The 25,229-nt window shown below is 35.3% G+C and overlaps 1 protein-coding gene across 7 annotated transcripts in view; it reads left to right on the forward strand.

The window, feature by feature from the left end:
* SRPK2 (SRSF protein kinase 2) overlaps positions 1–25,229 on the forward strand; it is a 192,335-nt gene that overhangs the window by 133,684 nt on the left and 33,422 nt on the right. For all 7 annotated transcript variants that reach the window (XM_023537994.1, XM_023537993.1, XM_023537995.1 and 4 more), the window contains 4 exons: positions 14,556–14,664; positions 15,370–15,457; positions 15,686–15,773; positions 19,791–19,897. In XM_023537994.1, the coding sequence (XP_023393762.1) occupies positions 14,556–14,664; positions 15,370–15,457; positions 15,686–15,773; positions 19,791–19,897 (392 nt within the window). The remainder of the gene's footprint in view (positions 1–14,555; positions 14,665–15,369; positions 15,458–15,685; positions 15,774–19,790; positions 19,898–25,229) is intronic.

The following is a 25,229-nucleotide window of genomic DNA, read 5'->3' on the forward strand; positions in this document are numbered from 1 at the left end:
TGGCTCCATTTAGCACCACTAACTGTGTCCTCACATGGTATTACCAATAATCTCATTTTTATTTTGCTCATTTGATTATTAGTAAGACTATTTGTATTTAATATTTTTAAAAATTGTGCCCTTCATATTTTTTTGATCATTGAGTTTTTAAAACTTGCTTTTATTTTTGTGTTATGTAATCTTGTATTTTTCTTAAAAAGAAGTTTTAGTTCTTTGATTATACTTTCTTCATCATAGCTTGATTATATGTTTTCCTCCTGTGTCCTTTTTATAAGGTGATTAAAATAATTTTACCTATTTTTACCTTTTATTGATCCTGTCAGTAGCCCACTCAGCTTTATTTACTACATCCTGTATTCACTGCGAACATTTAAACCTGAATATCTCATCAGAATTCCAGATCAAAAATCTTCCCTAGGACAGTAGTAATTTTTCTTACATTAGTAACACACTGAGATAATGGTGCTCCCTCCAAGACAATTAGGTCTGAGACATAAAAAAAAGAGAATTTTCAAGAAGGAAGGAGTTAATAATAATATTTAGTTAAGTCACAGTTTAAGGAGGATGAAGGCTGAGAAAGGGCCTGTCAACCTACCTGTGAGGAGGGCCTCTAGCGACTTATCAATCAGGGCCAGTTATGGGTCATACAGATGTCAAGGTATGCTTGAGAGAGCATAGCCAATTCTTTGGTGAAATTTAGCAATGAAATGAAGATAGTAGCTAGTGAGGGTGGGGTCAGATTTGGATAAGGGGAAGTTGATTTTAGGACAAGATACCTGAGCATATTTCTAGGCAGAAGAGGAGAAATCTAAGGAGAAGTTGAAGGACCAGCAAGGAAGGAATTAAATGAGTACTTTTTGGAGATAGTGGGCTAGTCTTAGAAAGATTGAGGGCACATCTTTCTTAGGAAACAGTGGAGGAGGTTTTACGTAGCTGTTGTGAGAGGAATGAGGACTGTTCTGGTTATTATTGTTGCGTAATGAATTATTCTACAACTTAGTAGACTGAAGCCTATTTTTAATTTTGCTTATGATTTTGTAGATCTAGAATTTAGAAAGGGCAAAGTTGGGTGGTTTGCCTCTGCTTCATGATATCTGGGACTACAGCTGAGACATCCCAAAGGCTTGAGCTGACTGTATGGCTGGGGGCTGGCATCATCTGAAAGCTCACTCACATGTCTGTCCCTGGGCTAGGAGATTTGAGAGACTAAGACTGTCAGTTGGAGCCCTCCTTGTGGCTCATTTTCCTCACAGCATGGCTACCTAACAGTAGTCAGACTGCTTGCCTGGCAACTTAGAGTTCCAAAATAGAATGTCCACCTTAAAAGTGGAAGCTGTGTTGCCTTTTACAGCCTAGCATCAGAAATCACACAGTCACTTGCACTACATTCTTTTGGTTAGAAGCACATTCAGAAACCCATTAGATCTATCAGGAGGAAAAGTACAGTCCATTTCTTGGTAGTGGAACTTCAGGGTTCTAGAAAAGCAAGTGGTTTGGGAGTTACTGTTGCAGCCTTCCGTGGAGAATACAGTCTATCAGAAGAATGTTACAAGAAATTAGTGAGAGGACTTTGCAGATTCCTACATATTTATTTATATTTCTTTTTTGGTATAATTATGTAACCACTTTTCCAAGGTTATAGATTCATCTAATACTCTTTTTGTCTGCATAGATTATGTAAACCCTAAGCCCAAAGTCAACTATCTAAATTATGTTGGGTGTCTAACATAGGACTGTGCACAAGTTGGTACATGAGTTAGACTTTCTGATGATTAAACTGGAAAGCATTAATTACTCTTGGATTGTAAAACTAGGTGGGGCTTGAAAATGAGCCTCAGAATGAGTTCTCTTTTTGTATATATTTTGAAGACCTTTTATGTACTGCATTTGTAGTCATTTTTCACTAAGACTTGTGTTCTTTTTCCCAGTTTTTGATTTCTTTAGAATAATTGAGAAGTTAGATTATTTACAATGCATTATTCTTCATTTTTACAGAAGAGGTTACATATATCTGGGGACACGCCTGAGTCAGACATTGCTGTGCGCTGTGATACACCTCTGCACTCTCATCATCAGTAGGAGCCCAAAATAACAATAGGTCTTGACTTCTTGAAATAACTTAATCTTCCAGTTATATTTTTATGTCTGAGTATATATAATTATGACCATCGATTTTAAATAGCCAGGAAACTACTTTCACAGTTCTTTTAATGTAAAAGTTCTTTAGTTACTGAGAGAATGTTTATTTAGTTGTAAAAGAGATTTCAGTATTTCTCGAGTGTCTTCTGATTTCTGAATTATTCTTTTATCTAAGACTTTATCTTTCCAAGATCAGTTTTCCTCCACTTCATAATTCAGTATATTGTACTTATTCAGAACACAAGAATCAAGAAATGAACTCCAAATCTTTGAATACATATGAACACTGTCCAAGTTCATGTACTAAATCTTGTGCTTACTATGAAGAGAACCCTGCACTTAGGACCTCAGTGTCTATTTACTTTCCTTTACCCACAAAGCAAGTAAAGAGAAGGCTAAGAACAAGAATGAAGACATAAAACTTTAAAAGTCACTGTAAAAATCTCAATAAACACTGCAGCCTTTGCTTGCTTGATGCGGTGTTAAAATTGTTAGGCAAAAAGACCACATGTCTTATCAGGGGGAAGAATCGGGCTGTTATCAAGCTTTTTTGTACATCAACACTTCAGGCCAAAAAAACAATAGAACAATGAACAATACACTTGACATACTCAAGGAAAGAAAGTCTGAGCGAAAGATGTTGTATCTGTTCAAATTGACCTTCAATTATAAAGATCTCATATGAACTGTTATTTACATGAAGCCCCGAGGAAATATTTTTCTCATGAGTCCTCTGAGAAATCGGAAAACAGACAAACAAACAAACAAACTTCAGACAACTAGAATCTAAGCTATAAAGACTGATTTCATTAGAACACAAAATTAAACCTGAACAATTAAGCCTATACCAATCCTTTGGAATACTCAACCTTACAGCATACTATTAAGAGGTATATTAACTAGGCTATCAAATGGGCTTTAAAGAATCTGTGTTTAGTTTCCATAGACTATATTTTTCAATTTAAAGGTAAAAATTTTAACGACATATTTAACGGAGCCATGGTCTAAGTTTTTCTATCAAAGATGCCCCGAAGGAGCAAAATGGCTGTGTCTGGCACGGTGTGCTAAAAAATGATAGGAAATGTTGGTAATGGATACAAAATGTGTCCATTAACTCTCTTTAGCTGCGAATTCTGAGATGAGATTTGTAGGGTATTAGTGTTCTCATAAAAATTTTCAATGAAAATGAGCATTTAGTTGTATTTGTATGAGAAAACTTGTGACCCAAATATAGAGTTGAGTACATCTCTAAACTTGGTCTCTTGAAAACACCCATTACCCATTTGTGATCTGATGTTAACACCTATGCATTTTAAAGATTCCTATCAACCCCCAAGGCACGTTAAAGATGCTGTGCTGTAAAGCATTCTTACTAGATTGAGAAATGATTGAGGGTTGTTCTAGACTGTAGAATGTAGAGATTAGGTTTTCAGAAGAGGTTTTCAGAGTGTGACTTGCATTTCTACAGTGGGCTCTGTCATTCTTGAAAGTCTTTTCTAGAAAGTGGGAATGTCGATATCAGTATATTTTAGAATTTTTTTTCTGTAGTTACAAAATTATAACACTAAAATGACAAGAAATCTAGAATATTGATTATAAAAGCAGAAGAAAACCTTTTTAATTTTTATTTGATTTTTATCTAGAATCAGGTTCCAACTTTGTAAATGTTTGGAAGTATTAGATACTTTAACCTCCTAAATGTTTATGGATCACATGATCACTATGTTCAGGATCTTACAAATATTCTTTCTTATTAGCTTGCCATAAATACTGTATATTTTAATTTTGCAGTGTAATAGGAATATAATTTTTCTACTGTACAGTTCTGTTAGCAGTATTTTTATATGACATTACCTGAGATGCATTTAGATTATTCACTTTTTTCACAACTGGTCATAAGAGAAATAAAGGGAAATCTATGAACATACTGTATTATTCAGTTTTTTTTTTGTACTTAACAATGAAAGTCTAAACTTGCACTACTCTTAAGGTTCTTCACAGTTTGATTCCATTGTGCTGCTGTTCTTGTTTTCTTTCTTAGCATCAAACAGAACTATGTATTTTATCGTAAACATGTTATCTTGCTGTTAACAATTTTCCCCATGGTATCTCTTCTTTCTTCTCGGCCTGCCTTTGTTTTCCTGTTAAAGTATAATATTAACTCAGAATTTAATTTTAGCCCACATCTTACACTGGTAAAGCCTTTCCCGCTTCTCCCTCACATAATACCAGAGAACAGAGAGCATTCTTCCTCTCATTTGTTTTTGTCTCTCTTGTGTCATGTTCTCTTGCTTCTCTTTCTTGTATTTATTGTCTTTTGCAATTCAAGTACTATGTGCTAGGAATACTGTCCCTGTCTTCATAGTGTTTATAATTTCCTGGGAAAGACAAATGAGAATAAGAATAATTAAAATACATTGTATTGTGTCTTGTAACAGAAGTGTAACTGAACATACAATGAGGCATTATGGAGGTACATAAGAGAAAAATACAGGACAGGGGCTTCTCCTCGGCCAGGAAAATCAGGAAATGCTTCCTAGGAGGGAGCTTTATTTGAGCTTATCCTGAGGGATAAGTAGCTATTATTTGTATCCTAACACTTTCTTTACATACATGAGACATTAGAATACAGTAAACAAATAGATGAGGAAATTATAGTATGGAAGTAATTATATAAAGTCAGATTAAGGTTAATATGTAAAGATTTATTAGTACAGATCTGTACAATTTGAGAGTGTTGTAGATTGCCTCTGGGTTTCTTAGTCATCAAAGCAAGGAAGGAACTGTAGTGATTCTAAGACTGACAGTTTTCTTCATAAGATGAAAACAAACTAGCTACTCTAACCAAGAGTGTTTTTTCCTTGTGCCAAAGATAAATTTATCATGAACCAAGACCCTTCTGAGATTTTACCCTTCTTGCAAGCTAATAAGTTAGCTGGCCATAGTTTTATGGGTGCTTGTAGAAGACATGAGACTCCTGGGTCAGAGACAAAGGACTTCAAGAGCCATGTGGAAGCAGGCCTGGGTGGATGCTTTGCACACCATGGGTGTGTATCACAGCTAAGGAACTCCAAAGTTAGGAAATCCTGATCCAAACCTGCCAACCTTTGTTCCTGAGAGAGATGTTTGTTATACTGGATAGCAAACTAACCTGTCTTCTTCTCTAGAGAGAGATAATATGCCTATTTTCCAAGTTGTTTACTATAGAAACCTTAGAAGATAGTCTGGAACAAAGACTGTTGATGTCTCTCTTCCAAAGATGTGCAGAAATATGGTTGGTTCTGGATCAGGTTCTCTCGTGAGGTTATAGTCAAGCTGTCGGCTGGGGTGCAGTCATCTGAGGGCTTGACTGGACTGAGGATCTGCTTCCCAGCTCCTGCAGGTGGTTGTTGGCAGGTCTCACTTCCTCACTGCTGTTCACTAGAGGCTTCAGTTCCTTGCCACATGGGCCTTTCCACAGAACTGACTGCTCACAATAAAGGCAACAAGCTAGCTTAGCAGAGAGTGAGAAAGAGAGCACCCAAAATGGAAACCACAGTCTTTATAACCATATCTGTTGGGAACTGACATTAAATTTGAATGTCTAAAGTCTTCATTCTCTTGTAAGGACATTTTAATGTTTGGCTAAACCATTAATAAAGACAGGTTAATTTCTTTTTCAGCCTGACGGTTGACAGTTATAAATCATCGTATCTAGAGTATCAAAAACCTTTTGCTAATTGGGCTGTCCTAGTGAATTAGATTACACTTTGGGCCAGTCAGTTTTACCATCTTTAAATAGGAATAGACAGTACCCTTAATCCTGGCCTTCTGACTTGTTAATCTGTGTCATTAGTCACAGTGGGTTGAGTAATGGCTTAACATTGTAAACACTTATGTGGCACTTAATATGTGCCCAGGTGTGGTTCTGAGTGAGTGAGGTAGGGGCAAGTACCCAGAGAAATAAGGTAATTTGCTCAATGTCACAAAGCTAGTAAAATGCCAGTGTTCTGAGTCAAATCAGTACCCCCAAATTTAAGTATGGATCTGTATAAATAATTGGCAGTAGGCAAGAGCTTGAAATTAGTTATTGGCCTTTATTAATATTTCAGATATGCAAGGTTTCTCAATCTATGGATGCTACTTAACTCTCTCTAGCCCTACTGCAAAAATTGTTTCTGCATCCATTATATTTATTTTATGCTCAAATAATTTTTTTCGTTACCGTCTTAGGTCATAGATAAATAGGAATCCTCTGTCTTTTGGAGCATTTTCATTAACTCTGCTTTTCCCTCTAGAGCTCGCTCTCATTCGTTAGTGTTACAGAGAATATTTTATGTAACAGAGATTAATTTACATGCAAGAGTTTTTAAATAACAATTTCTCTGACTGCTTTTTGACCCACCCCCTTTCCCCTCAAGAGTTTAGTAGTTGTGTCAGAGGCTCCATTATTGCTAAAGTTTTTGGGGTAAATTCTAGGGCCCTTATACCTTTATTCTTGCTTCCTTTTTATATTTAGTGTTATTAATGTTTCTATTGGGGTACATGTGATTTAAATTGTACTTTAAGTTACTAATGAGAATAGTGTATTCTTAGATTTCGGTATTTTTATTTAATATCACCTACAAACATTTTTCACAACTCAGAGATGTAGTTGTCAAGTTTTAGGAAGTATGTGTGATAAAATTTTAAGTTAGTAAGTTAGCTTCATATTTGTTTCGTAGCCTAAATTATGGTTCCTAAAGAATGGTTGTAAGATTTTGTTCATAAAGGCCAATTACAATAAATTCTTACGAATCATTGACAGACATACCATTTCCAACTCTCTATCTTGAGAAAATAGGTATTTTCAATGACAGTTTTTAATTTATTTTAGTTTTTCTCTGTTCATGCACAGCACTATACGTTTAATTTATAATAGAATCCTAGTCATGTTCTTTCTATTATACCATGTTTTAGTATTAAGCCATATCTTAGCTGATGGCTTAATACTAAAACATGGTATAAGAGAAAGAACACAGGTTTTAGAACGTGGCACAGGTTTTAGGATCTCAGTTCTAATCCTGACTCTAGTGCCTCCTTCCTGGGTGACCCTGGGTTTAGCGCATAACCACGTCAGCTCTTTTCCCTGCACTTGCTCAGTAGGAATGACTGTGAAACGCCCCAGTGTTGTGCACTTTAAATGAAATCATACGTGCCAAGAACCTTGAGTGGGCTTTTCTTTTTTATTTTTTTCCCTCTTAACCTATTTTTTAGAGTTTATTTTAGGAAAAGTGGAATCGCACCCAGGTGCATGAACTGGTCTTCGTTGCAGCCTTCTCTCTGCCTCCCAGTGTTTGGAGTTGGGCCCGACTTTCTCTGTCCCTAATCTCTGGAGTTCCTTTCACCATCATACTTTTGGAATGAGACTAGTTAAAAATGACATTCTTTTCGTTATGGAAATTCTCAAACAGGCCTGAATGTTGAAGGAATAGTATAGGGAATTCTTGCATTTCCTCCTTGGAGGAGGATGCTAACATTTAGTACTGTTGAAGAACTGCTAGCATTTTATCTTACTTTATTGTATACATGCATGATTGTGATACTGTGATTTATAACATATATGGTGACCAAAATATATTTCTCTTTTTTCCTAGCTCACAAACTCTTGGCATTTCCTAAGCCTTGAGAGCATTAAATTGTCTTTTGTTATGTTAATGAGGTGACTTTGAGACAGACAGCAGCTAAAGTTGGGAGCTAGTGACCAGAAGAACAACCTTGTGATTTGAAAGGTTGGAACTTTCAGTCTCATCTCTGACCTCCAGGGAGGAGAGAACTGGAGATCGACAACTAGAGATTGAATCAGTTGTCAGTGGCCAGTGATTTCGTCAACCATGACTGTGTAATGAGGCCTCTATAAAAAACCCAAAAGGTCAGGGTTTGGAGGGCTTCCCGGTTGGTGAACACTTGGAGATGTGGACAAAGTGGCACCGACAGAGGGGGCACGAAAGTTTCGTGCCTGCTCCTCATCCATACCTTAAACTGCTCATCTCTTCCATTTTGCTGTTCCTGCATTATATCCTTTTACAATAAACCGGTGATCTAGTATGTTTCTCTGAGTTCTGTGAGTCATTCTAGAAAATTGTCGAACCCTAGGAGGGGGTCATGGGAACCTCTGATTTAGATCTTTGATTCATTTTGAGTTAATTTCATATGATGCAAGCTGTAGAAAATTCTGTTTCTGTCTCTGTCTGTCTCTCTCTCAACATAGGGTTATTCTATTTGTAGAAAAGTGTCCTTTCTCCACTGAATTGCCCTTACGCCTTCGAATGAAATCAATGCTTTATATTTTCATATGAGCTTTCAAATTAGTTACCACTTTCTACAACAAAACCTGTTGGGGTATTGACTGGGAATGCACCAAATCTATAAATTTGGGGGGAGTTGACATCTTAACAATATTGAGACTTCTAACCCGTGAACACCATTTCTTTAGGTTTTCTTTAATTTCTTTCAGCAGTGTTTTGTAGTTTTCAGTGTTCATCCCCTCCTCTCTCATGGTCAGTTTATCTCTTAAATACTTCATAGTTTGTATGCTATTGTAAATGACTTAAGATTTCATTTCCTCATCGTTGCTGATATATAGAAATAAAATTGTTTTTTATGTTTTGAGCTAATATTCTGCTACCTGCTACTTAGTTATTAGTTTTAAGTAGCTTTTTTGCAGATTCCTTCAGCTTTTCCATAAAATCAGGTTGTCTGAGAATAAAGATAGTTTTACTTCTTCCTTTCTAGTCTGGATGCCTTTTTGTTTATTCATTTTGCCTGATTGTGCTGACTAGAACTCCCAGTACAATGTTGTACAGAAGGAGTGAGAGCTGACATCCTTATCTTGTTCCTGATCTTAGGAAGGAAAGCATTCAGTATTCTACCTTTAAGTCTGATGCTATCTGTAGTTTTTTCATAGATCTTTTTCTGTTCCTGCTTTGTTGAGAATTTTGATCAGAAATGTATGTTGGCTTGTTGTCATGAAATTATTTTTTGTTTATTGAGCTGATCATGTTTTTCTTTTTTAGTGTTTTAACTCTGGTGAATTACATCCATTGATTTTTGAATATTAAGCCAACTTTTTATTCTTGGAATAGACGCCACTTGGTCATCTGAAGTATTATCCTTTTACTTTGTTGTTTAATTAGATTTGATGAAATTTTGTCTAGAATTTTTATATCTACATCATGAGGAAAATTAGTCTGTGGCTTTCTTAAAATGTCGTTGCCAGGCTTTGGAATCAAAGTAATGCTGGCTTCATAGAATGAGACTAGAAGCATGTGCACAGTTGTTTGTATTTTTCCCCATAAATGTTTGGGAGAATTCACCAATTTGTTTTTTTATGGGAAGGTTTTAAACTACAGATTCACTTTTTAACGTAGTTATTTAGGTATGTATTTCTTTTTGGTTGGAACTTGGGTGCTTTGTGTCCAGTCCATCTAACTATTTATATTTATAGGCATAAAGTTGTTTGTAATAGTTTTTTGCCTCCATAATTGTGTACTATGTAGTGATGTCACCCCACTCATTCCTCATTAGCATTTTGTGTTTTCCTTTTTTCCATGTTGGCCTGGCAAGAAATTTATTAATTATTTTTATTTTTTTCAGAGAACTAGCTGTGGTTTCACTGATTTTCTCTATTGTTTTTATGCTTTTTATTTCACTGATTACAGCTCATATTTTCATTATTTCTTTTCTCCTGCTAACTTTGGGTTACATTTGCTCTTCTACTTTTTTTAATATGGAAACTGAGGTCATTTATTTGAGATCATCTTTTCTGATACAGGCATTTAGTGCTCTAAATTTTCCTCTAAGTTCTGCTTTAGCAGCATTTCACAGATTCTGGTATGTTATATTTTCATTTTCATTTAGTATAAAATACTTTATTTCCTTTTGATTCCTTTTTTGTTCCATGGGTTATTTTGAAATGTGCTCATTTCCCGATTTTGGGGTATTTTCTCTTATTGGTTTCTAATTTAATTTCCTTGTGATCTGAAAACATGCTTTATATGACTTGAATCTTTTAATTTCTACCGAAACTTGTTTTATGGCTCAGTATATGGTCTGTGTTGGTAAATGTTCCATGTACTTGAAAAGAATATTTGCTGTTGAGTAGATTGTTCTATAAGTGTCAGTCACATCAAATTGGTTGATGGTGTATTCAAATCTTCCATATCCTTACCACTTTTCTGTCTACTTGTTTTGTTAATTTTGGGGGAAGAGAGTATTGAAATCTTCAGTGACCCAAAACGTGTCTGTCTGTTACTGTTTTGTGAATATCTTTTTACTACCCCTTCCTTTTTAAAGACTTTATGTTAGAGGTGATTCTCAAATCTCCTTAGCCCTATGAAAGCCTTCAGTGGTTATGGAGAGAAGCCTCATCATCACAGGGCTGAGAAACTAGGATCAGTGAAAAAAATGAAGACTTTATACTATCTTTAGTAGAAAATACTTTGCCTAAAATCCTTGTAGGCTACATTCTATCAGAGTTCTGAACTTTGGATTCACTCTTACAAGTTGAACCTGTTTTTTGCTGGGCATAGAAAATAGAGTCATCTTTATTTTCGACCAACATCCTCCCCAAACAGCTGAGGATGGTTTTAGAATTGTCGTCTTTGGAGCCTCATTAATAGTATAGGTGGAGCTTTAGTTATAGTTCTCTTTGGTGTGCTGGAGGAGTAGGAGTCGGAGAAGAAAGCAGAGCAGTGAACTTAATGATTACTTAACCTATTCTTGTTCTCTTGTGTTTGTAAATCAACCTAACTTACATTTTTTTTTTAAGAATAAAAGGAAAATGTCTAGGTGATAAATGCATGGTTTTTATATTAATTAGTATAAATATCGATGTACAGATATATCAACCAAACCCCTGAGCTGTAGTCTTCAAGTGATTGACCCTTTCTGGGAGTCTGACTGATGCCCTGAGAGGGGCCCATGTGCAGCACGGCCGTTACCCTGTATCCCGTACGGCCTGCTGGTGAAGTACCAAGAGGAAGAGGGGTCCTTGTCTAATCTGTGACTGTTCTCAAGCTTCTTTGTGTGCTAGACTTCATTAGGGGACATTATGGCACATCTAGTTTGCTAATCTCAGGGAACTGGAGAATTTTCTGACAGTTTTGGAGAGTCCGTTTACTCTAATTCGCTTGGTTTTGGGTGGATTAGTGTGGTTTGCTCTGAGAGACATCTTCCAGCCTTCTGACAGTAAGAGTCTTAGTTACCACTCTATGAGAAGAGATTGAAAAATTGGTCAGAAGAGACTGTCATTTTCTGTAGAGATCTGGGAATTAGAATATAAGGATTATAAAATATAAATTTCAAATTGTGTACGTCAAAATTTCAAAATAAAAGGATAAGAGTTTAAGACTTTCAGTTGCTTTTATATTTGTACTTAAAAATTATTTTTATGTCTTTCTTCTTTAGTTGGCCTGTTTTTAGCCATGATATTCTTAGCTGTCCTGTGGGTTCCTGAGATAACTGGACTAAACTAATAATTTCTTTTGTTCAACTTTCACAGTCCCTTTGAGAAAAGGAACAGCTGCATTTATGCAGTGATTACACTGAAAAGAGTGCTCTTCTATTTTTGCTCATAAGTACGCACTCTGGCTGTTTGAGAATCCACACCTGAAACATACGATAGTGATAGTTTCTTCTCTTTATGCATAATTGAATTGTTTTTAACTTTAGTGACTTTAATGTTAGCAATAATACTCAGTTAAGTAGTAGATGGCTTTTTAAAATTAAGATATCAAGTGTATCCTGTATACTGATTGGCGAACAGTCCTCAGTTGTTAAACATGGAGTGCATTTCTTACTGGTGGACAGAATATGGGCTTTGGAGTCAAACCCAGTTTCCAGCCCTGCACCTACTACTTACTGTCGCCGAAACTGTGTCCATGTCCACATCATCAGTGTAGAAATAACACCACGTACTCTGCAGAGTGATTGTAAGAAATGATACAGACATCAGTGTGCTGTGAAATGTGACTGATTCTTTGAAGAATTGGTTTCCTGAGCAGTTATGTCTGGAATTTGCAGCATACTCTCCTCTCAGAAGTTCCCACTACATGTTAAGACATTGGGCTATCAGAACCCCTTTGGTCAAGAAATCTGCTTTGCTTTGTTTAACGTGTCATTTCCCAGACAGAACTTCTCCACTCTTCTTCCTTTCTCCTGCCCTGCTCCCCCTGTGGAACGCTTGCAACATATTTTAATTTACTTTCATTTCATGGGACATGGTTTTGAAAATAATATACCTAGCACAGTGCCCCTGATTAGTATTTGAAAAATAATAGTTTTCTTCTCTTTCATTGTTAATTTTAATGGTTTAAAACTGTATTGTAAACTCAGTCTTTTTCAATTTTAGTTAGCCTTCTAAGTAATTAGCCATGTTTTCTTCCAGTTTTATTGAGAAATAATTGATATACAACACTGTATAAGTTTTAAGGTGTACAGCTTAATGATTTCACTTACGTGTTATTGCAAAATGATTAACACAATGAGTATAGTTAACATCCATCTATACATTAAACCCATTATATTTTATTTCTAATTTATTATCTTTTAGCTCATATTTTAAAACCAAAATTGTTATAACTTCTGTATTAAAACCCAGGAAAAGCAAGTGCAGTGGTATGAGAATAAGAATCTTAGAAACTCAGTGTCTGCTCGACACAATTTAGTATTCATAAATATTCATAGTATTTCTTGAAGTATTACTCCTCGCCCTGTGAGAGTTACAGATGTATTGAAGGATGTGGTTTAGATACTTCCTACACCTTCCTACACCTGAGTGGCTCAAAAGTAGGCACAAACTACTCGTCTTTCTTGATTTGTAAGAATTTTCCAGATTTAAAAAATGAAAAATAATATTTTTGCAATAAAAGAGCAGTAGATGCTAAAAAATAAAAAGTAGAAAAGTTATTGTTTCAGAAAGAAATAGCAAAAGATAAAAAGAATAAAATACAGATTCAAAGAATAAAAGCAATTTTAGATCCAGAGGTATTTGTTGCTAATATCTTGTCCTCCTAGACTTTTTCTTGTGTGTTTCACAGAAATGTTATTATACATGCTACTTATTTTATTTAGCCTGCTTATTTTATTTAGAAATGCAAAGCAAAGGACTTTTTAGGCCAGATGTATGTTTGAAGCACCCTTATCCTCCCTCAGAAGTCTACCTTAATTGGGTTCCCTCTTCAGCCTGTTTTCACATGGGAGTTTGAGGTTGGTGGAAGAATGGTAAGAGGAGAAAGCTCTGTTGGAGGGTAAATTGTCATACATTAGATGATAAACTTTTAGTGTATGCAGAATTTGCAGAATTATGCAGAGTACACATCCTTTATTTTGGTGAGTTATGTTGTACTGACCCAAAAAATTTTTCATTAAATTTATAGCTTAGAAGAAAAAAATGTTGTTTGGAAATTTCAAGAGCTAACATACCTATTATTTACAACTAGACTTAAATATAAAACCTAAAATTATTATTATGGAATGCTGGGTGGTTTCTTGCTTTTTTTAAGTTACATTAATAGAAAGGCAGAGGACATTTTTCTTTTTCCCTTTTTTAAAAAAATTCATTTTTCAATTAAGAGTCGACATTCAATATTATTTTATATTAGTTTCAGGTGTACAGCATAGTTTGATATTTATGTAATTTATGAAGTGATTCCCCAATTAGTCTAGTACCCGCCTGGCACTATACATACGTATAACAATATTATTGACTATATTCCCTGTTGTACTTCACATCCCTGTGACTGTTTTGTAAATACCAATTTGTACTTCTTAAATCCTTCACCTTTTTCACTTAGTTCTCTCCGTACCCCCAATCTGGCATTCACCAGTTTCTTCTCTGTATCTATGACTCTGTTTCTGTTGGTTCGTTTATTTTGTTCTTTAGATTCCACATATAAGTAAAATTATATGGCATTTGTCTTTCTCTGTCTGACTTTCTTCACTTAGCATAATACCCTCTAGGTCCATCCATGTTGTTGAAAATGGTAAGATTTCATATTCTTTTATGTCTGAATAATATTCCGTAGCATATATATACCACTTCTTTATCCAGTCATCTATTGATGAGCATTCAGGTTGCTTCCATATCTTGGCTGTTGTAAATAGCACTGCAGTGAACATAGGGTTGCATATAACTTTGAATTAGTGTTTGGTTTTCTTTGGATAAATGCCGGAAGTGGAATTGCTGGGTCATAGTGGGGGGACATTGTTCTTTTGATGAAATATATTCTTGAAAAAATGTTTTATTATTAAACATTTTAATCTTTTTTTAAAAAAATTTACAGCTTCATTTAATAGCATCAAGAACTGACAAAGGAAGAGATGAAATTCTATTACTATTTTTCTATGGGAAATAAGTATATATTATAATTTTTTTTTTTTTTTTTTTTTTTTTAAAGGTGGCTACCATCCAGTGAAAATTGGAGACCTCTTCAATGGCCGGTATCATGTTATTAGGAAGCTAGGATGGGGACACTTCTCTACTGTTTGGCTGTGCTGGGATATGCAGTAAGTGCTCTTTGTCATTTGTACATTTGATTTCTGGCCTAGTTCAACATCTTTATTTTGGGAGAAGGTATGACTGAGGGACACACCGTTTCTGTTGTGGCATGTAAAGTGCTTGTTAGCGCAAGCCTGCCTCACCTAGCTATACATTTCCTCCCCTCAGTTTGAAGTTCATTTTCTTTTTATCTTAAAACACTTTCTTATGCCTTTATATCCGAGGCTTATTAATTGAAATTACATTATACTGGGGCAATATTTTTTCCTAATAATTTATCATTGCCAGAAAAACATTTCAAATATAAAATAATAATGTATAGGCCTTTCAAATCAGAGGTTTCTGACTTTTTTTATTTAAAAGCTATGACCTATAGTATGAAACACCTTTGCTATCCGGTACAACAAATATGCGTGTTGTGTGTGTGTGTATGTGTCTACTGAAGCAAAAGTGTTACAAGCTAATTCTTACCCTGATTCTATGTGATGAGTGACATTTTCTAGTCTATATTATTTTGTCAGGGAAAAAAAAGAAAACAAACACAAAAAAGATCGTTTTGACCCATGAACCCACTGCTTAATTATTGCTTCACAATTTGAAAAGCACTGTTTTAAAGGAAAACTTATTAAAAGTTTCTGTTTATTGGACGTAGCTCATAATGGTCACCTCTGCTAATAATATTTAAAAATATGCATTTTTTTTTTTTTTTTAAGGGGGAAAAGATTTGTTGCAATGAAAGTTGTAAAAAGTGCCCAGCATTATACGGAGACAGCCTTGGATGAAATAAAATTGCTTAAATGTGTAAGTAATGCAAAATGTGAATGATTATTAGAAAAATTAACAACTTAAAATTTTACAGAGGGATTTTTCTGGATTTTACTGAATCAAAATTGAATTTATTTTCTGTAAGTTCAAATATCAAATCTTATTTTTAATGACATCAACTTTTATTAAAAGTTTTGGTTGGTCTAGTGGAAGTGACTTTCAGTTTTAAATGCCTCTGTCCTTGATTCATTTTTCTTTCCATAGGTTAGAGAAAGTGATCCCAGTGACCCAAATAAAGACATGGTAGTGCAGCTAATCGATGACTTCAAGATTTCAGGCATGAATGGAATACGTATCCTTTCTGACAGTTCTGTTGCTTTCTAATGGCTGAATTATACTATAGTTTTTCTTTTTGCTTTTGAAAAATGGAAATATTTTAAACCTGCATAAACTTCTGTGTGCTGTATCATTCTCCACATAAAGCCTCTAGCGTTATCACTGAGTGTTATAAGTGGTCTGTCTGGAGTTCTCTGCAAAGAAGGGCCTTTTGGGATTTTTCATGTGGTAGCATCTTATAAAATTATTTTTTATGACACGACTTGATTTTGGCATAGAATTATTAATCTTTTTTATCCTAGTGGAATTTATTCTTGCAGTAGTAATTGGAAGCATATCCCAACATTTCTTTTTACTTTAAGGAATTTATGCACAAGGGCTAGGTATCCTTCAGTAGCTGCAAAGAATCACGTAAGGTTGAGGCAATTAAAGGCAAAATGCTTTGCTAATGTCAGCATGGCAGAGTTGCACTCGATCCTGCAGGGCATCATCTTTCTACCAGGTAAATATGGAAGTGTGTTGGTTTGTGGTGTTGTGTTTTTCTGCTTTGGAAAAGCCTGGAAAAACTAAAGTGATACATTTTCTATACTGGTTGGTAAATCTCACAGAAGCCAGTGCTTAATGGAAGGAAACCTCCATTGTTCTTCTTTAAAAACATTTATAATGTAAACTTTGCAATATACATAAATTTGGAGAATGTAATACAGTGGATGTCTATAAATTTATAACCCAAATTCAATAATTATCAAGGTCTGACCACAGTTGTTTCATTTACCCATATCTCTTGCTGTATTATTTCCAAACAAACCCTAGACGTCCTGTTTTTTCTTCTACAAATGTCAGTATGCATCTTTTGAAAATAATATGAACTTAAAAAATTATGAAACTCATCAAATAAAGATAATTTCCTTATTTGATACAAATTTTCTTTATAATGGAAAAATGACTTTTTAAGAGATGTTTTGAATCATATTTCAACAAACAAGATTTTCTCCTACTATTTTTTTCTCTTATCTGTATCATCTTATTTTAGTTGTTTAATGATTAAATTGTTCAGTATTTTTTTTTTTCTTTTTCATTACAGTGTCATACAGAGTATTTGCTTTGCTTTCTCATAAAGAAGTTATCTCGCTGGAATTAATGATTCTTGAAAGATGAAAGTTTCTTAATTACCTGTTCCTTTTGGTTTTTAACTAGAGAAGGCTTCGTTTTAATTCTAGGTCCTATTGGAAAAGAAATGAGTCTAGCAAGAAGATATAGCAAAGGTACCTTATGCCTTATTTCCCATTCTCTTTTGAGAATATCACTTTTGACTGGGCTGCTGGTGAGTTGTTTGCATTCTTATTAGTTTTGGGGGACGGGGCTCAGGTGGAAAGGACTGGATGTTGTGGAAAGGAGCTGTGGTCTTCACCTTCCCTTTGCCTGGGGTGTTGGTAAAGGGCAGCTGCAGGGGATCAGCGAATGCCCAGTAATCCAACAAGTATGGGTTCCAGCTGATAGCAGAGGGAGAGGAGATACTATTTTTAGTATCCAGAATGCTCTTTCCAGTATTTTCATATTGGATCCTCTAAGATAACTCCTTGTTTGCCTGATGGAGGTGATACAGCCAGCCCCCCCGATTTCCATGGTTTTGCTTTCTGCAATTTCAGTTATCCATGGTCTGGAAATATTAAATGGAAAATCCCAGAAATAATTCATAAGTTATAAATTGAACACCATTTTGAGTAGCATGATGAAATCTCACACCTTCCTGCGCTGTCTTGGCCAGGACATGAATCATCCTTTTGTCTAGCCTATGCGTGCTGTGTACACTTCTTGCTTGTTAGTCACTTAGTAGCTGTCTCAGTTATTAGATTGACTGAGACAGCTACTAAGTGACTTAATGGGCAAGTAGTGCTTGTATTCAACTAACCCTTACAGTAGCCTAATGTGTCATTCGCCTTGCTCCATTTCATCCTGTAGGCATTTTATTATGTCACAAAATGGAGGGGGGAGTATAGTACAATAAGGTATTTTGAGAGCGACTACATTCATGGATCATTTATTACAGTATATTGTAATAAATATACTGTGCCTAATTTTTAAATTTCATCATAGGCACGAATGTATAGGAAAAAACAGTATACATAGGGTTCGGTAATATTTGCGGTTTCAGGCATCCATGAGGTATTTTGGAACATATCTTTCTTGGATAAGGAAGTGTCTGCTGTACTTTTATTTCACAAGTTCAGTGATATTGAGTTACTTATCCAGAACCCTGGTGACTGATGAGTGTCAGGGATGTGTTAAGAGCCAGGGTCTTCTCCTTCCTGGTCTTTAGCTGTTTCCTTGTTTCGATATTTTACCTGCTCAAGCTCCAGAAGCCTGAGGATAAAGCTGTCTCCCAGCTTAAATCCAAGAATGATATCCTGTTTTTTCATCTGCTAAGCGTTAATCCCTTAGGGAAGCATTCCTCTCACACCCTCTGTATTTGAGATTTTTATATAGGCATACCTCGGAGATATTGTGGGTTCAGTTCCAGAACACTGGAACTGAAGCGTGTCATAATCTTTTTGTTGGTAGAAGAAGAGCCTTGCTTTAAATTTGTTAAAAAACAGAACATGCGAAGTGCAATAATATAAACTATGCCTATATTTCTTTTAGAGATTGGACTTGAGGGTACTAGCAAGTACCAATAACTGCTGATGTCACCTCGCCCTTTGTCTCAGTATAATTTCTCCTAATTAGTGAGTGCATTTTTCCTTTTTTTGATAGACGGAAAGATAGAGCTGGTCCTTTTCTGCTCCTGCTCTCCATGTGAGCCTGTTTGTTTATGGGCAGGCAGGGCAGGCCCCTCTGCTTTGTATCAGATCTGCAAGGCAGTTCCTATGACAGCTCACAGGGAGATGGTTTCTTTGGAGAAACCACATAATTTGTGTGTGTGTGTGTGTGTGTGTGTGTGTGTGTGTGTGTGTTTTAACATATATACATTCTAGTGACTATTTTTACTGTTAAATAACATGCTGTAAAACCATCATAGTCCAGATTTGTCAGTGATTTATGAATAAATTTGTAGTTCATGTGTTCTTCAACATTGTAGAAATATTTTATTTTTATTAAAAATATTAAAAATATTTAATATTTAAATATTAAAATAATATTAAAATATTATCTACTGTGATGTAGATACAGATATTGTAAAAAGTAGTAAATCAACTAATCTTCTATAATAACCTATTGGTAGGCCTCCAGTGATGAATCAGATATTCTCAGAAGATTTCAGAGCCATTTAAAATCTACCTGTATGAATGACAAATAGATTTGTATTATGGGCCATAGTTCTGGAGTGTCGATGGTTGAGTAGAATTTCTATTTAAAAACAAACAAACAAACAAAAACATTCCTGAGATTTTATTAGTATAGGTTGTTCTTAAATGCCGTATCTTATATTGTGATCATACGTTCTTTAAAACTATATTAAAATTGATCTAGTTACACAACGAAAGATATTATTGAAGAAAAGATTAAATGTCTTCATTGTGTTTGATAAATTTAAAACATATAAAAAATGTTTTATGTCACCTTTGGAATAGAAATTTAGGCAGGCAGGTAGGCAGGCAGGCAGGCAGGACACTTAAGAGAGGGGAGTTCTTTATTTTTTTTCTCATCAATTTCTGTGAGATTCCCGGTGTTGCTCATTTTTATTAAGGCTAAGTGTGGGATTGAGTTATCACTACCACTCTTCAGCTGTAATGCAGGATTGTTCTTTAAACTCTCTGAGGTTTAATCCTCGTTTCTTTGTGGGGATAAGTATATAATTTTCTATGGTTGTTACAAGTACACATTAAATAATACATGGCACAGAATAAGTACTTAGTAAATGTTAGATTGTTTTATTTAGGTGAGAAATAGTAAATGACTACTTTTGTTGTTACTGATGTATTAATGTCGCATTTTATGAAGAAATGTTTTCCAAGTGCCGTATTGATGCTGCTTTTAGTAATTGCATCAGTCTAGGAAATGTGTCCGCAAACGATCCTTAACCGCGTCCCAGATGTCTGCATGGTCTTTGAAGTGCTTGGCCACCATCTCCTCAAGTGGATCATCAAGTCGAACTATCAAGGCCTTCCAGTTCGTTGTGTGAAGAGTATCATTCGACAGGTAGGGCTTACAAGGGCAGCCCCCACACCCCAATACCTAACTGGCTGGGCTTTCAACATGAATTCCTGTTTGTTTGTTTTAAATACATACACATACATACATATATTTTAATACATATAATTCTGGTTTTTAAAATATATACATATATAATAGTGCATAACATTTTGAACTTGTTACATCAGTTTTATATTTAATGATATGATATTCTGTTTTGTAAAGGGAGCAATGTAAATTTCAGGCATACATTTCTTTTTATCTTTTTAAGGTAGTGATATTGTATAATGAAAAATTGTTTTATCTAATATCATTAGTATAAAATGTCCCACTTAGTCTTTTAGAAAATAATTCAGAAGAAATAGATTATTTATTGTGTTTATTTGCTTTTTCTAAGTATCTGGATAAAGACTAAAATAAAATGCAAGATAATTTAAGGAATGTTTGTTATGTAGAGATTATTGAATTAGATTTGTGCTTCGTTCAGTTGTCTTGACTAAAGAAAATGTTCAGCTAGGGTCTAGTTTGGTGACAGATGCTCTAGCAAGTATTTATAGAATGAAAATGTACATATATGGAAGATCTCTTTCTAATTAGAAATGTTTACCAGATTCAGCTTTCTGTGTGGAACGTATCAGTCTGTATTCCATTCATTGCCTTTGCAGCCTAAATTAGGAAAGCTGTAGGTATGACTTATTCTGGATTATCTATTATGATATAATGATAATTACTATGTATAATTCTTCAGAGTAAGTAATATATCAGGGAGATTGCTTGGTTTGCTTGAGAAGAGCACTAGGTGGTTTGAAGCCCTTCCTTTGTCCAGATCCTGAGCTAGATTTCCCTGAGGGTTGACCTGAAATATAGACCTTGGTGCGAATTCTTAAATAGGAAAAGAATGAGGGAATGATTCCCAATTGAAGAATTGTGAATTCAAGAGATAGGGACCTCAAAAAAGAACCTTCCCAACAATTGTATGTAATATTTGCATACATGCATATGAGTAGGTTTATAAACCCATTTTATAAAAAATTTCAAGCTAAAATTTGTTTAATGAAAGCATCCTAGATTTTGCTTTTGAAATTATGTGTAGGTAGCTTTGTTTAGTCAGCCTGTGTATTCACCTCTTCATTTATCTTTGTCCTTTCGTAGTGCAGATTTGCAGCTTGTCTTCTAATATTATAGATGTTACTTGGGAGGGGCTGGAAAGAGAAGGGCTCTTTGTATTGGCTTATATTGGTTTATACATTGCAATACTATACTTATACATGGTATTATGTTAGGTATGCATATGTATCTAGTATAGATTTTTGGCTAGCTTTTGTTTAATAATATGTCTGTTCCTTTTTAGATTTTAGATAGTAGCATTTTAATTTATTTTAATGTGGCTAATATCTCACATGAAGAAAGCAATACTTTCCCTTTAATGTAGAAGATATGTGGTGAGGGGGAAAATTAGTATGTTAATTGGAGTTATTCGATCCCCAAGTGACACTTCAGTATTTATAGCTATATTAGTGGCAACTCTACAGACTAAAAATATCTTGTTAAAACTCTGAAATAGATTCTTAATTATCTCTGATAAATCCTGAAAATATTAAAAGATTTATATATTTTAACAAAAAGTAAATAATTTTAGAAATGCCATTTTGCATATTTTTCATACAGGTTCTATATTCCCCTGAACCCTGTATTTTCAAAGATGTCTGCTGTTGACATAGGTGACTGACCATGTCACCACAACTCAGGTGTGGTGGCAGTGTAAGTAGGTGAATTAGCAGATAAACCATTGATACTTATTTTGTATTTCAGAATGGGAAATCAAAATCTAGCATTTCTTAGCAAGTGAAAGAGTTTATAAATCTAAAGATGAATTTTTTGGAGTTTAGTGGAACTTTAATGCATATTTGTTTAATGAAGAAATGACTTAGTGACTGTATTATCCTCACCGTGATCCACATATACTGTGCTTTTGGAGACTAAGAGTTCTTGTGGTATTTTATTGTTCTAGAAAAATTTCAAAATGAAATTTTGATTTTACATCATCTGCATTTAATTCTTGTAGACATTATGAGTAGAAGTTTTGTTTTAATGTGAACCCATCTTTAATTTTATTTAAGAAAAATATTGTCATGGAATCTGGATATTTTTTCGCCCTAATCTTTTTACTTTCAAAGTAGTAAATTGTTATATATCCCCAGTTAATAATCTTTGTACCTGAATTTCCCTTTATTCCCTCTGATTCAGTCTGTGGCTTTAGTATTGACTCCTGGGTAGTACTGAGAAGATCCTTTATTAATAGACCTACACAGTTATGTCCCTTCCCACAATAAGACAAGGTAGGGCCAGTTTTCTAATATTCTTTCCACGTGTCCTCCTTCACCTTCAAAGTCAGGTATAGCTGACTGCGTTTCAGTCCTCATGGCTTTGTTATTTGCCATACTTCACTAGATATTTAGCCTTTGACTTCCTCTTGTTCTGTGTCTTTTATTCTTGATGCTCTTTCCATTTCTAGTACCATCATAGGCTTCTCTCTGCTCTCCCAGAGTCCAGCCCATTGCTTCTTTCCTTATTCCAGTTTATTCTTTCCGTTGGCAGTTACCTTCCTAAGTGAAACTTCATTTTAATGGTTCATAATCCCCATTTACAAACTTTTAGTGGCTTTCCATTGCCTGTTTTCTAAAGTGTAACATTGTTGGCTTTCATGAAGCAGTATATGGCATGATAAAGAGCTTGGGTTTGATTGCCAAATACACCCTACTTTAGTTAAAGGACTTCGGCCAGGTTACTTAACCTCCTTGGGCCACAATTTCACCATAAATAAAAGAATAATAAGATAGCTTCCTTATTAGGTTATTGTTATGATGTGAAGGGATACTATTATTAATAATTATAAATATTTGTTCAGTGCTTCCTGTGTGCCAGGCACAGTTCTAATTCATTTGCAAATTTTAATTAATTGAATCCTCACAATAACTCCATGACATAGGTGTTTTTACTCTCCTGATTTTATGGAAGTGGAACTGAGGCATAGAGAGGTTAAGTAACTTGTCCCTACTCAGGAAGTAACTTGTATGGTGGAGCAGGAATTCAAACTCAGATAGTCTGGCTTTCAAGCTCATGCTTTTACCATTTTGCCAAGCAGCACACACATCATATGTTTAGAATTGTTCTCGGTCTGTGTCCACTGAGAGTTAAAGCACTGTTCTTCTTATGAACCTGTTTAAGGTCTTCTACCATGTCAGCCCAGATTTCCCCTTACAAACTCTAACTCAGCTCTTATCTCCAGGTAAATTTTCCCTCATTAATTAATCTTTAAAATATGTAATACACATGAGTGTTGTAAAATACATGTCTTTCAGGCACCCAGTTTTCCTCCTGGAGTCAACCAAGTTACTTATTTCTTATGAATATGCAAAGATATCCTAAGCATTTATAAACATGTGCCTATTTACCAGAAATTTTATTCACAAATTTTTACTAGTTTGATTTTGTAGCTATTTTAGAGAAAATACTCACAGTGCCATTTTTTAGCTCCACATCTGTGATCATTTCTTTTGTCCCAGGCTGCTGGAAACACCATCCTTTCTTTTCTACCCATATTTTTAAAGACTCAAGCAAAACACTGCTTCTGTGATGAAGGCTTCTCATACTCCCCCAATTAAGGAAGGAATTTCTTTTCTCCTCAGGGTGCCTGAGGTCTGCATGTGCTCCTTTCCTAATGGCTGCAGGGTCTTTTGTAAGCCAGAGTCTCTCAGTCCTCATGTTGGGCTGACATTTGGACTGCATGATCCTTTGTTGTAGGTGCTCGTCTTGCGCGTGATTGCAAGGTGTTAGGCTGCATCGCTGACCTCTGCCTCTGCCTCAGCCACCACCACCCCCACTTGTGAACTTTGTCAAATTTGTCAAACTTTTGCCCCCAAGGAGGCAAAACTTCTTTCTATCAAGAACCACCGGAATAGAGAAATTGCAGTGAGACATGCCTTGGCAATAGACTTAATTTCAAATTCTGACTTTGGCACTGTTTTGTAACCCCGATCGATGATCAACTTACTTAGCCTCTGTGAGTCCGTTTCCTCATTTGTAAAAATGAGGAAATTTGGGATGATAGTACATAAGTCTTGGCTTTCTTGTGGAGATTAATTCAGAGTACTAGTGGTAAAGCACACGGCGGAGCGCTGAGCACCCAGTGGCTGTCCTGTCTCTCCGGCTGCATTGTGCGCATCTCCGATTTAGAGACACGCTGTGAGTTCCACATCTCTTCTTTGTTTCCTTCTTCTAGTAGGTGGTCAGAAAATGTTTTTGATAAGTTATCTTTTCTTAAATGAAGAAATGTGTATGCTCCTCTTTTTCTGATTTTACAGAATGGTTGACCTGTGATTTGACATAGGTAAATGTTACCACTTCCTTATTTTCTAAACGTGATGACATCATTTAATCAGCCGCTTTTTTCAGGGTTTCCTATACACTTGCTGTTAACCCTTTGATCAGGTCTTAGCTGTGCTTGTGTAGCCGTGGTGACCTTGTACTGGGTCAGAGGACAGCCATCCTGGTCACTTCTGGTGATGGTGGAGAACTCGCCATGTGCAGTGGCCAGCAACCCCACCCCCGCCCCCGCCAGGCTGCTTCTCTGGACTCAAGCATGGAGTCTTGTGTTGTCTATTTATTTGCCCCATAGCTTTCTTTTTCTTTTTTTTCCTTTTTAAATCAACTTTATTGAGATCTATTTTATGTCTAGCTTTTATTTCTGAAACCAAAAGAAGAAAAATGGTGCTTGTGTTGGCAGTATTTGTTATTTGTGGTACATTAAAGATGTTCCACACATGATAGTTTCTTTAAACACCTTTGCTGTTCTTTAAACATAGCTTTGACTTTATGTAAGAGTAGCTGATTTTAAAGTTATTATTATTTTTCGTTAACATGATTGTCACATTTGTTTTGGTCTTTTAGGCGCTCACTGTTATAAGTGCTTCAATTGTGTTATACACTCTAGTTTTTACCACAGCCTTACGAGGCCAGGGACATTATCTCCACTCTACAGAAGGCCTTGCACAGGGAGGATAAAAACTTCCTCAGGTCCCACAGTTACTGTGGTGGGGGAACTAAGACTTGACTCTAAGAGGCATAACTTTGATTCCATGCTCTCAACTGCAGGGTAGTGTGAGATGTCTACATTGAAAGATTTGGGAGCATTTTAAATTCTAGCACGTCTTGTGAAAAGTATGCATTTGTGTCCCTGTGTGTAGTAAGTGGTTTTCCTTAATAGTCGAGATGACAATTAGATTGTTTACAAGTACAGCCATTAGGTTTTAACAGATAATTTGTAATTTGTCACTTG

The sequence above is a fragment of the Pteropus vampyrus genome, unplaced genomic scaffold (assembly GCF_000151845.1).
Source record: "Pteropus vampyrus isolate Shadow unplaced genomic scaffold, Pvam_2.0 Scaffold208, whole genome shotgun sequence".
NCBI lineage: Eukaryota > Metazoa > Chordata > Mammalia > Chiroptera > Pteropodidae > Pteropus > Pteropus vampyrus.